The following is a 13,407-nucleotide window of genomic DNA, read 5'->3' on the forward strand; positions in this document are numbered from 1 at the left end:
TATATATATATATATATATATATATATAGTTGAGATTTGGGCAGTGCCGGATTATTGTTAAGATAGTCCTATCTTTTACTCAGTAGCAATTCCTTGATTTTCCTCCCCTTTATATCTGCAGTCAGATATTTCCCTCCATCTTCAGCTGGCTTGCGGCAATGCAAATCAAGCCATGCAAAGCAAAGGAAGAGTGCTACTCTCAGGAGCAGGAAGGGGCGAATGAAAAGAGGAGCAGAAGAGCTAAATATGAAGACAGACAGAGTGAAAAGTCAAGAAGATAAAAGGGGCGGACCAGCAGAGGTCACTCGTTAAACGAAGGGTAGATAGGAATCTCAAAGTCGTCGCTGTTGAAGTTGGCGGGCTGGTCCAGCATAGACAACACATCCTGGATCAGATCAGATCAGAGACACAAAGACATGGAGTTTATTTAAAGTGACAGAGAGAGAGAGGAGAGAAAAGTGCCTGAGAGAATGGGCTTGTATCACTCACAGGGAACATGTCTTGCTGATTGCCCTGAGCGTGAGGATGCTGTTCTGCGTTACTCTGTGCGTGCTGCTGGCCTTGCCACTGGGGCCACACTGCCTCCGCTGCTCGAGAGGGGAACTGTGCCGCAGACTGGGAGCCATCTGGGGTGAAGTACAGAGGGTGAGAGGATGTTCCAGGATAACACAAATAAACACTAATAAGCACAAAACCTACCATAACCATTGGTGTTAAGGCTAGTGCGCGCATTGATGGGTGGGTAGTTTGCACCGTTGTTCGGGGTGGGAGCAGCACCTGTGGGCATCTGACCAAAAGAGTTGGAAGAGCCACCTGCAAATCCTCCCATGGGAGCAAATGGTGGAGACATGGTCTTTGCTGCCTGGGGAGCCACCTGCTGTTTAGAAAAGACAGACTTAATCCATTTACTGACCGACAGTTATGTGGAGTTGATGGTTAAATATGTGAATGTGATCAATTCAAATGCATAAAGTCATCATATAAAAAGAACGCTATTTGTGAATGAAGATCAACAAAATTACAGATTAAAAAAAAAAGTCATAAAATCAATCCTGGCATGCGAGTTTACCTGGTTATTAAATTGTGGTCTTGCTCCAGCTACAGTTCCAGGTCCAGGCCATCCTCCTGCTGGTCCTCCATGGAGGGGGCTGCCAGTGCTGGCAGGGGTAACAGACTGTGGGGCTCCGTTCTGACGAGACATCTGAGCCAGCATCTGTCCCGCTGAGTGGGCTGGCTGTGCCATCTGCGGAACCATATTGACTGGCCTACAGCAAAGAGCGAAGAGAGTGAGCGCAGTTACCTGGATGTCATCCACGGGGAGATACTACTAATAAAATCTGACTGATTCTATGATCAGACATATTAGGAACTCCTGTTGAAACAATATAAAAAGCATTTACCGGTATACTGCAAAAAAACAAAAAACAAGCAGCAATGATTATAGCTACTTGACACATACAGTACCAAATTTGAGGCAAATATACACAATATATAATATAATACACAACATTATACAGCATACATGGGACCCATTGCATCCACTTAAAGCATATTGTTCTACAGCCTTCATGTGGACTACATGCTGTGGCAACTGGGAGAGTTTTACAGAGAAATGAGCAGAAAAAAGCAGTGGTTTGTTAGATCCTAATCTTCCAAACATGCAAAGCAGTTGGTAGGTTACATAAATGAATCAGTTTATAAGCTCTCACTACAGTGAGTAGTCATAGCTAACAGTATATTTGAATCCCATTATCTTCAGATCAACTAAATTACATTACAGACAGTAGAAAACCACTGTCATGCAGAATTAACATAATCTAATTAAAATAGATCTTAAGATAACAGGACAAATTACTAGCACGCTCTGTGCCTCTGAAAGAAACTCAACTAAAATGTTACTGTGACTGTTATCTGAACTGAACTGCCTGAAAAGGCTACAGGAGAGCTGATAAATGTATTTCTATGTGTTTAATTAGTGTAATAATCTTTGTTTTTTTATGTGAGGGACTTTCAATTACTTCCACTGTATGAATTGTGTTGTATAAATACAATTTTGATCAGTAAACAGGACTAGGTATAGGTCTAGTAGTTTTACATCACTCAATTAATGATGACATCACAGTGATTAAGGTTTACAATATATACATCAGACTTCTTACCTGTATGCATCATTGGAGCGTCCAGCATTGAAGTTGTTGGCTTGAGAGTAGATCTGGGTGGAGGGAGTGGAGGTGGAGGGCATGCCCTTGGTCTGATCTGGGCCTTGGTAAAGGGAGGGGTAGAGCTCTGGCTTCTCAAGGCTCTTGCTGTGGTCCGGTCCCGCTGCTGTAACTGGCTGCACTGGCATCTGCGAACAGTGAAAAGTTATCAGTCAGGGCAAACATCAAAAAAATCTTCAAAGCCGTTTAAGTGGTGAGAGAAATGTACTGACTACAGCACTTGACAGTGCACTTGAATTTGGTGTGTTTGTTTACCCAGGCTTTCAAACTGTTGTCAAACATGGAACGACAATCAAATTCCTGAATAGTCACTGCAATCTGTGTTAATTTACACACATTCACAACAGATAGTGGAGGCTTTAATCATGGTAGGAGAAGATATGATCTCTAAGCTACTCAGGTAAACAAACAGGAAGAGCTCATTTCCTCTCTGAGCGATATAATAATGAAACTCTTAACTTGCCTTTAAATATTCTTCTTTTTTCTGTTGAGTCTCAGTTCCTGAATTTTCAAAAAGTGCTCTTCTACAACCATTCAAAACAACCTCCCTTGATCCCTCTGATCTTTTTACAATTTTAGGCTTATATCTAAGCTCACATTGTAACTAATGTTTTAGAAAAGATTGTAACAGATCAACTGCTCACTTTTATTCATTAAAATAATATTTGAGAAATTCCACTTCACCATTCTTGTTCTCCTGGACCTAAGTGCAGTATTTGATGACACTGTCCAAGATATTTTCTTGGACCATTTTGAAAACTTCATTTTAGTGGCACTGCTCTGAAATGGTTCAGGTCTTATATAAAAGACAGACACTTCTGCATTGGTATTGTTGATTCTGCGTCAGCTACAGTGGGTGTTTACTGCGGGTTGACCCAAGGCTCAATGCTGGGTCCAATTCTCATTTTCCATTTGCTCCCTCATACGCAGACATAGTATCAGTTTCCATTTTTACGCAGATGATACTCAGATCTATCTAAATTGTGACCCTGAACACCACTATCAGAACAAAACTAACCTGCTAAATTGTCTGACTGTCACAAAATGTCCTCAGATAATAATCAAAGGTCAAGACAGTGCAAACAACCACATTTCAGAGAGTCTTGGTTCACTATCCCCTTCTATAACTCAGCAATGCAGAAACCTTAGTGTCATTTTTGATCAAAACCTCACCCCAAATAAACATGTTAATTCAGCAGTTCAATCTCTTTTATCATCTGCAAAACATTTTCAGGATTAGACCGCTTCTTTCTGCCAAAAATCTGGAAACTGTCACTGAAGCTTTCACAACCAGTCGATTGGACTACTGCGATTCTGTAGGAATCTGGCATCAGCAAATAATCCCCTCCTGCCTCCGGCTCATCCACAACTCTGCTGCCATGGCTACCTGTTGCTTTTAGAGTAGATTTTAGAGATTTTATTGATTACTGAGATAGCCATGAAAGGCATTGCTCAAAACTACCTATCAGATCTCTTACTGCCCCATGTCCCTTCCTGCTGATTAGATGCATTAGATGCATTACTTCTTGTTTCAAGGTCCAGATTGATACATAAAGAGGAGGGAGCGTTTGTAGTCAGGACCTGCCCAAATAGATCAAGGCTGCCAACTCTGTCTCATATTTTAAAATCACTTTTAAAACCCCACTTGTATAAAAAAATGCTTTTTCAGTGATCTTATTATATTTTATGGCCTTTTAGTTCATTTTTAGTTCAGTGTTTTTATAATGTGCTTAGTTTTTATGGCTTTCAGTTTGTTTTTGCATTAAATGTAAAGCACATTGGAACTGTGTTTGAAGTTGTTTAATAATAATAATTGTTTTTGTTCTTCTTCTTCTTCTTATTATTATTATTATTATCATATTCCTGCAGGAATGGGATGGGATGCGACTCCTGAGATTGGGACAATGTTCCCTTTCACTTCTGATTTACTTTTTTCATCCTAGAGATGAGACAATGTACGGTAATAGTTTTGCAAATCAGTTAATGTTCAGTCTATGTATGGTTTGTAATATCTAACAAACATCTTTCTGGTAGCTTTTTCTGATTTGAAAGAGGCTAATAACTGCTTCCCTCAATCTTTATTTTTAAGTGTGTTTAGCTCACAACACAATAGCACAACTAAGCTCATAATAAGTTTGGTGAGTTAAATAGTTAACTCCATTATGAACAGCAGGCAGTGAGGAAGTTGTGTTACAGAAACTCTTTCCTGTGGACAAAATATCAACATCCTGCCACTGTTTTCTATAAAAAGATCCTGGTCATTCACAGCAGAAAGGCTCCCGAGGGAAGCAGCACTGAGTGTCTGGTTGAAACTGAATAAGTACATTCATGTGCCCACACACTTGCATATCCTCACCTGTGGGAGGGTGACTGGTGACCTACCTCATACAGAGAAGAGTCTCTTGCTCCACCTCCATCCAGCTCCGCCTGCTGCTGCTGCTGCAGCTGCCTGAAAAGGGGGAGAAGCAAGAGTGTTGATTGAAAGTCGGTTTAAAATAGCCTCATTTCCATATCTATGCCCTCCACTGTTGAGTGAGAAGTCCCAAACGCCTGCTGACAAAATAGTACTCAGCCCGCCACCGTTCACCATGGCAACATAAAAAAATGAGGACAGAAGAGGAAGGGAGTTACCGGCTTCAGCAGAGAGGTCTGTTATTATCAATACATACGGTATGTACCACTACCATGCTACACCAACTGAGCTGTGTGTTAAAAGTCTGCATATTTACAACCAACCATGAGAAAACAACACTTATACATGCTTCTTAGTGGACGACAGCACTATTATTCCAACACTACAGGGAACAAAAAAGAAGAAGGTAAGAAATGTAACAAGCGGACTATAGCTTGCTAGAAACAGTGATAGTCTCCCGTGAAGAAGCAGCCCCTGGTCTCCCATGCAGGGGGAGGATAGTCAGGTCAGGCCTGGTCTCACCTGGTGGCCACATGCCCCGGGCTGAGCACCACAGGAGGGCCGTTTGGGCTGTTCTGACCCAGGGAGGGGGGCAGCGATCCCCCTGGGGAGGAGATGGGGGTGAGGGGGTCCTGTGTCGAGTTTCTACTGCCCCACAATCAGAGATGGATGCAGGGGAGAGGTGTAGGGAAACAGTGATCAGTGACAGTGTGGTTTATTGAAAAGAGGTTGTGGTGAGGGTGTGAGAGGAAGTGGGGATTGCAGGTGGTGGGGTAAGCATTCAAACATTCATACAGAGCGATCTTTCACAACAGTCACATTTCAAGACGTCAATGGTTTCATTATGTGCTGTATTCGATTGTGTAATCGTGTTACATAATCTCCAGTATTGGCAAAATCAGTCTTGAATGTCTGACTCACTTGACGTTGACATTGGTGCAGATGATATACTCGATCTCCTCTGAAAACGGGTTCTGGAAGGTGAAGGAGCTGGTTCTCATCCAGATCCATTCTCGTGATTTGGAGCGGAACCGAAACATCACAGACAGAACCTGACCCTTCAGCTTCACCACCTGCCGACACAAGACCCACACGTGCTCAGCAAACGCATGAATGTACTTTCATTATCTAGAGGAAGTTTTTGTGCAGACAGGCTGACAACAGGCTACAGATCAGAGAAGCTACGAAGTGAAAGAGAAAACAGTTTTTCTTTCAATGTTTTTATTGTCAAATGTTCAAATTTGGAAACTAACAGATTTAGACATATAGAAGCAATTTTGATCAACCCAATTTTAACCCAAACAATGGTCTTTTCATGGTTCTAATCAGGTAAACTAGACATTAACCACAGCGTCACACCTTAAAACATCATTATTTTCACTCCCTACAGATACTCATCACATCATGTGAGGGCAGCAGTGTAAAATACAAAACAAAAGAAAGTGTGAACATCGTTCATTAATCATAATCGAGGTTAAAAGTTCAAGCATACATCAAGCTCATGGATGTATGCTAGCCAGCTTAGCCACGGTAACCTGGTTACGCTGTAGTGATACCACCATCAGAATGACAAACAAGAATCCCATAACACTGACGGAGTCCGTCTGATGCATGTTACTGTTGTAGCTGCAAGAGGTGGAGTTTCAACTACTTCATGTACAGTTAGACCATAAATTAGCATTAAAATTGGTTTGCAGGGCAGCTGGATTTGCAAGATTGTGACATCATGCCAGAATGCATCTTGTCAGGCGTCAAGTTATGCCTCTGTGTCCAAAACAGGGTAGTTTGGACCAATCAGCATCCATAAGGGTACTCGTGTGATTGTGATCTTGCAGGTGCTTTCCCTTTACCAAAACACCTTCCAAGGACTGGTTCTGTGTAAAAATACATCTGGCGAGTCAGGTTAGTGTAAAACAGCTGTCAGTGGGTGTTTTCATTTTCCACTGCAAGCAAAGACCAAAATGGGTTTTTTTAAAACCTTTTTTCTGCTGTAACGAACTGTTACCATTAAACTAAGGTAATAGTGCACTGTGTAAACATAATAAATAAAACGCCAAGATTCTCTTTTCTTTCATTCCAGCGCACTGCTGTAACAGTTATACTTTCACATATGGTCATACATATGCACACATTGGAAAAGCTGATGTGAAACCTGGTCACATGTATATACAGTATCATACCAAGAAACCGTCTTTCACTGAGAAGGAGACATATAGCTGGAAAATTGTGTTTCTCTAACCTCCGGAGACAAACATGTGAAAATTAGTCCTCAGACAGCCCTACCTGTTGAAAGCTGTCTCTCAGCAAGCCTTGGTCTTCTGGGTGAGCAAGCTCCAAAATATTCTTTCCCAACAAATCCTGTAACACACAGCAGATAAAACAAACCTCATTTAGCCTGTAAAACATTACCACCAACTTCTGGCACAAAGCCGGTCAGCAGACGCTGTCTGGCCAGCGTTAATGTGACCGATGTGTCGGGCAGCTGGCCCGGACATGTGCACCAGCTGTGAGGCTTACCTGGGGCTGGTAGCCAACAGCGGCCATGCAGCGGTGGTCTACAAAGGTGAACATGCCCTGGCAGTTATGGCGTGAGATGAACTCCACTGGAACACTGATACTGTTGACGTCTGTGTCACCTGGGCAACAAGTCACCTGAAGAGAAAACATAAAGACAAAACCCAGTGTTTGATAAAAAAATGTAATACCTGCAAAAGAAATACAACAACTATCACCATGACGTTTAATGGGCCAACAACTTAGGCTCTATACAGAACTAGTGAATGTTTTAACAGGTTATATTTTTAACTTTTTGTGGTTATAGTTATGGCAAAATCAGCACACTTTATAAAAGTCATGAATATTATCAATGTTTTACAACTAACAGGCAAAAAATATTTCAAAACACAGTAACAGTGCAAACAAAAGACATAATCCACTCCAGATAAGACTGTGGAGTGCAACCATAAAATACTATATTGTGGTAGATATACACTTTCAACAGCATATATGTCTCTACTACCACAAGTACAGGTGGATTGTTGATATGATTCAACAACTGTGTAAAATTTGCAGGTAAGGTGAAATGATATTTTCATATTTAACTTTGTCTCCCTTGTATCACTTTCATAGTCCTCAAAAAAAAAAAAAAAAAATGGGATGATGAAATGATTCGTCTTTGTAAAGTGCATTCGATTTATCATTCTTTAGTGCGTCACAGCAAAATACAGAAGTGGACACCTCTACACACAATTCATCTGTCATACCTGTAATCTCCCGATGGCAACTAGACAGTAGCGACTCTGAGTGTTGTCTGCTTCATGATCTGTTAACGATACTCCTGTAACAGACACATGAAAAAAAATTCAGCATGGGCCAGAATTAAGAAATTTACCATCCCACACAGGACCTAACAATATTATGCAGCAAGTTTTCTGTATCAACAGCAAGTAAGCGAAACGATTACTTTTACCTGCAGGGGGCCAGGACTTTATGTATCCTGTACAGTGGACCACTACATACTGGGGCTCTCCTTCTTTTGCTGTACCTAAACCATTCCTAAAAGGTGAAGAAAAAAAATGTTAAAATTATGACAACGATCAAATTACATACATTTTGTTGCAAATGGGCTACTTCAGTTATGTTTATTGTCTGAGCGGTAATCTAAATAAACAAAAAAACATCTTTAATTTAAAAAAAGAAGAACTTTGTGTTACCTGTTTCTGTTCCTAAGAAAGTTCAGTCTGTTCATTGACATCGGCTCCACCTGACATGAGCCACACCTGTTACATAACAAAGACACCACATGAACAATTTATGCATCTAGATACAACTATCAATAAACGTTAATAACGAACTTGACAGTTAACTACACAAAGTCGCACCTCATTCTGCAGATGAAAGAACGACGAGCTCCCATAGTCATTCTGGCTGAGGACTGCTGGCTTTCCTTCTTCACTGTTCCTGTCTTCAAATCCAACATCCTCCCTTTAAAAGCCAACAAGAGATGGAGTTGAATCAATCAAGGGTGTACTGAGGTGCATGTGACAACATTTTTTGCGCTTTTATATATTAAAAGGTAATCCAACAACTCAATGTGCGCATGTGATTTGTACCCGTGTTGTTATTCTCTGCAGTGGAGAGCTGCTCTCTCAGTTTTTCTGTGTCATCTGGGTGGAGTTGATCGTAAAGGGAGGAGCCGAGCCATTCAGACTGTGACTGATTGAGGACGGGTGCCAAGGAGTCAGAGACATAAACAATGCGGCCAGTCTCACATGACACCACGAAGAGGAAGCCATCAGCTGCCTCTAGGATGAGGTGCTTCAGCTCCTGCAGACAGATGACATCAAATTCAGGCTAAGCAGTGAGGATTAAGAGATCTGTCACAGAACGTGAACCTCCAAAGTCATTTTTCCTTTTTTGCTATTTCTACCATTTTCTCTAAAGTTGGAACACTCAACTCTCTATGCACCTTAGTCCTTGTCACTGGTACCTACACTGTAGACCTGGGGTGGGCAAAGACAGATGTCCTACCCCCATGAAACATGATGTTTCCTGCCACTTTTTTTCACCTGCCAGCAACAGGATGTGCATTCAAAGTACTGCCCACCCCACCAGATCCCATGGCTCACTGATGGTCAACGCATGTTCACAAATTTGTGTTTGAACAACCTAACAGCTGATTGTCAGTCTAAAAGGTCAGATTGGTGGTGCTGAGAAAAAGTATCTCAACGCATAAACCTATATAACACCATCAGTGGTGAAAGGAAATAGTGACTGACCCTCAGCAACAAAGTGTCAAAAATAAAAAGGTGATACTTTCGCTCCTTTTTCACTCCATGTCTGTTAAGCACAGATAAGAACCTTCACTGCAACTATGAGAAGTGGATGATAAATTACTGTTGATAAATACAAAAGCAGTATTGCTGTAGCACTATAAGTGTTACCTATTTTGGAGCATATCCAAAGTAGGCAAACTTACATACTTACTACAGTTGATGTGAATTCTAGACATGCAGATTTGATGGGGAAAAAATAAACATGTGACCGTTCCTAAATTTAAAAACTTCTCTGTTGCTCATACCTGGTCAGTAAGAAAGGAAGGTTTGTACGATCCATCTGCATTGGTGTTGCCACTCCCTCTCAGAGACTTCATGTGGGACACAGCCATTCGTAGGATGGTTAGTTTGTCAGGTTTCCGTGCTAGTGCACTGCATGTGGGCACCATGTCTGACAACTCTGTGATGTAGGCAGTCATCTTATTCCGCCTCCGCCTCTCAATCTCACTGTGGTTCTCCCTGGAGTGAGGGAGCGAGGGAAGGAAGCAGAGGTGGAGAGGAAAGGAGGGATGGGGGAAACAGATGGACAGGTGGACAACATGGAGTAGAGTTTAGAGTTAATGTTGCAATGTAAGTATGCCAATTGGGAAGAAGAGGTGGGAATGAGAGAAGGTGAGAGAAATAATGGACGCACAAAACAATAACTTGTAGTCAATGATCTATCAAAATGATAGTGAAAAAGCAAGAGAGTCTGGTCTTTCAAGGCCAGTCGGTGTGACAAAAGAGAGCAAGTGCAGAAAGAGAAAGACCCTTCAGATAACCTGAGAGGGGGGAGAGAAAAGACACAGAAAGGAGAGTTGTTCAAGAGGAAAGGATTACTAAAGTCAAATCTCCAACTCACACACAGCGTAGCGGTTAGTGACACAACACAGTGGTGGGTTGAGAGAGACATCCAGCTGCCTTGCTCAAAGAAGCATAACATTCTGACAGGCACCAAAACAAACGCATAGAGTGGCAAAATATACCGGTAATTTTGTGCAGTCAAAATGACAATGTGCTGGGGGTCCCAGCAGGACAGGATAGTATTTGATCAGTGCATTCAATATTGATATGAATACAAGCAGGAGAAGGAGCCTTCCACAGTGGTACAAGGCCATACCTGGCTAGTTTTTCCTTATCTGCAAAACTTTGATCTTCTTCCAAAAACCTGGAAATAAAACCAACCCACTAAAATACAGACCCAAAAGACACTACCGAAACAAAAAAGGAAAGGGAGAGAAATAACCGTGAAATCAATAATATTGCTCCCCTACACATCTGCGTATATTAAATTATCCTCCTACCTGGCAAAGCGCTCTTTGTCATTAGAGCCTCCCGTTTCATCGTCACACCTGAGGAAACAAGGAAACAAGTGGTTCATTATCTCGGTGATAGTGACACTACAAACTGTTTATACTGCACCACTTCATGTTGCTTCGTGAAAGAGATGCGGCAAATGTACCTGAACAACTTGCTTCCTTCATCATCATCAAAGTCCGGCCTGAAATATGGAGAAGAGAGACACATGATTGCCGTCACACAATTATTGTCTCACTTGGACAGTCAAAACAAAAGTACATCAGTCAGCAAATACACAATATCCTGACATATCAGTACAAAAATTCACCACCCACACACTTACCCAGCTCGTCTTTTGTTGGTCCCTTTTGGTACAACAGCCCCGCCGCTGGCTTGGGTCCCACTTGCCCCCATACCCAGATTTGTGTCTGGTAACTCTATTAATAACAGACACACACAGAGACTCAATGTTACAGGACTGACAGGTGATTTCCAACTGGAAACAGAAAGTAAACTATTTTCCACCGAGGCCAAATCAGCGCTAACGGACAAAAACTCGCGTTAGATTCAGTTCAGAGTCTAAGTTAAACGCGTTTAGGTCATTGTTGGTTACATAATAACTAATATTTGAGTTTGAAGGGCTGCACAGATCAAACAAGTACGATCCTGAGCTTGAAAATATGAAAAACTAGCTAGCACAACAGAGACGTCTGAGGCGAGCTAACCAAGCGTGACCCCTAACTCTGACTTATTACCAAAAACATTGTTTGAGCGAGCAAAAAAACAACAGCCGACTAAAGTATTAGAGGGTGATTTAGCCTATGTGTGCTGGCTACCACTTATGCAACCAGTTAGCCGTGCTATTAGCTGTGTTGCTAAGCTATGTTAGCTTTGCTATTAGCTGTGTTGCTAAGCTATGTTAGCCGCTGCTGTCACGCTATCTTTAGGAAAGTGTCCGCTTTTAGCTTCACGACAGAAAACGCTCACAAAATGTCTTCAGCTGGATAGTGCTGAGCGAGAACATTATCCCTGTGACTTTTTAAGGTACTTTACCTGGGTTTGAAGATGACATGTCCGACTGGAATAACATAAACAAACTACTTCGGCTACAGGGAAAAATATCCTCACCCACCTCCTCCCCCTTGCTAGCTAGCTATAGAGGCTAACCAGCTCCCTGACTATTTCCTCACGTATGCGCCTTTACTTCGCGTAACAAAAGCCCAGCTCCATGTCCTTTATTGATCCACAACCACCCGAGGGTTTTAATCACAGACAGAAATATCGGGTTATCTCCGTCAGAGCCCCCCCTTTCCTGTTGTCTCCCGGTTTAAACCCCCTTTCTGTATAAGATGGCGTTACAAGGCTTGCAGATCTCAGGTTGTCTACAGTGTTTTCATGCTATTGGACACCGAGCCAGATACAAATGACGTGAAATGTTGGGAAATCCATGTTGTGCTCCGCCCCACCGGCTGAGGAGGGTCAGCAGGTTTGAAGGATTAAAGGACAGGTTCACAATTTTTCAAAGTCTGTCCCTAAAACAAAAAATCAGCATTGAGATTGTTTTTTTTCTGCCATATCCTGTTGTTCATACTGGCCATTAGGAGATCCCTTCATAATGCACTGTTGTGATTAGTGTGTAAGTGATAGGGCACAAAATCAACAAGCCTTCTTCTGCGAAAAAAATATTTAACGGTTTATGTTTCAGTCATCCAAATGAATCAAATCAAGTATATATAGCCTATTTCAACACTACAGTCTTTTTAGTGCCAGAGTCCCTTTTTCTAAAACAATACTTCCAACAGAGAAACACTGTCTGAGGAAACACAAAGAGGGACTTTGATGCTAAAAGACTGGCAGATCTCTATTTGGTGTGATTAACTCAGACTGCTGAAGCCTCATATAAGATTCAGATGAACTTTTAAATGCATTTTTCACAACATTTTGACCCCCATTACAAAAATAGAACGCACATTTGAAGGGGATGTTTTTAATAGTCTATATAAACAGGAAGAATAATTACAGCAGGGAAAACCTATTTCACTGTTCATATAGACGCCTGACTGCTGTGTTGGATGAAATGTGAAAGAAGATGATGGTCAGTGGTTTATAATGAAAGCATTAATTCTTTTATACAATTTACTTTACTTTTTCCTCTTCTACTTAGAAACCTCCAGTTAAAACACGCTGGATTTGTCATCACACAAGTAAAATTAGCCTAATACCTAAATGTTTAATGTTTATATGTCAAGTTCCATTCCTCATACTATTAGCCCAGTTAAGGGTAAGCACAGAGGTTTTAAAAGCAAAAGCAAAAGTACTCATGAGGCAGTAAAATGGCCTCTTTTACATTCGATTTATATGACTCATCCATTAACTTGTAACCAGCTTTTGTAACCTTTTTATAGTGTATTTCAAGGTGAGTTAAAAGGAATTAAATCATATTTAATGGGAGTCGGTTCTTTTTTTAAGGCTGCACCTAACCTAAATTATTTTCATCCAACAGCCTAAAGATATATTTACTTTACGATAATATAAATTGGAGAATCTGGAACCAGTCTTTCTTTTTAAATACCATTTTTGTTTAGATGCCCTCTAGACATTTTTTTAAGACATGAAAACCCTCTGCTTTCAATGTATTTACCACAAAAAAACCTCATTGAAT

General features: G+C 41.2%; 1 protein-coding gene across 4 annotated transcripts; it reads right to left on the reverse strand.

The window, feature by feature from the left end:
- On the reverse strand, positions 1 to 12,126 carry arnt (aryl hydrocarbon receptor nuclear translocator). 4 transcript variants are annotated; one of them, XM_053327921.1, is made up of 21 exons: positions 11,799 to 12,126; positions 11,089 to 11,182; positions 10,909 to 10,947; positions 10,751 to 10,798; positions 10,567 to 10,614; positions 9,713 to 9,926; positions 8,745 to 8,958; positions 8,514 to 8,616; positions 8,346 to 8,411; positions 8,102 to 8,187; positions 7,896 to 7,969; positions 7,150 to 7,284; positions 6,916 to 6,990; positions 5,554 to 5,705; positions 5,155 to 5,277; positions 4,602 to 4,668; positions 2,160 to 2,347; positions 1,070 to 1,265; positions 700 to 877; positions 490 to 626; positions 1 to 385 (listed from the first exon to the last, which is right to left on the reverse strand). In XM_053327921.1, the coding sequence occupies exons 1-21, from the start codon at positions 11,833 to 11,835 to the stop codon at positions 302 to 304; spliced, it is 2,358 nt and encodes a 785-aa protein (XP_053183896.1). In that variant the 5' UTR covers positions 11,836 to 12,126; the 3' UTR covers positions 1 to 301. The 4 variants fall into 4 exon arrangements, with proteins under 4 accessions (XP_053183896.1, XP_053183897.1, XP_053183899.1 ...); XM_053327922.1 differs by lacking the exon at positions 10,567 to 10,614; XM_053327924.1 differs by lacking the exons at positions 5,155 to 5,277; positions 10,567 to 10,614 and having other exon boundaries at positions 700 to 874.
- Between the last annotated feature and the right edge of the window lie 1,281 nt (positions 12,127 to 13,407).

This window comes from Scomber japonicus, chromosome 10, assembly GCF_027409825.1.
Source record: "Scomber japonicus isolate fScoJap1 chromosome 10, fScoJap1.pri, whole genome shotgun sequence".
In the NCBI taxonomy this organism is placed as follows: domain Eukaryota; kingdom Metazoa; phylum Chordata; class Actinopteri; order Scombriformes; family Scombridae; genus Scomber; species Scomber japonicus.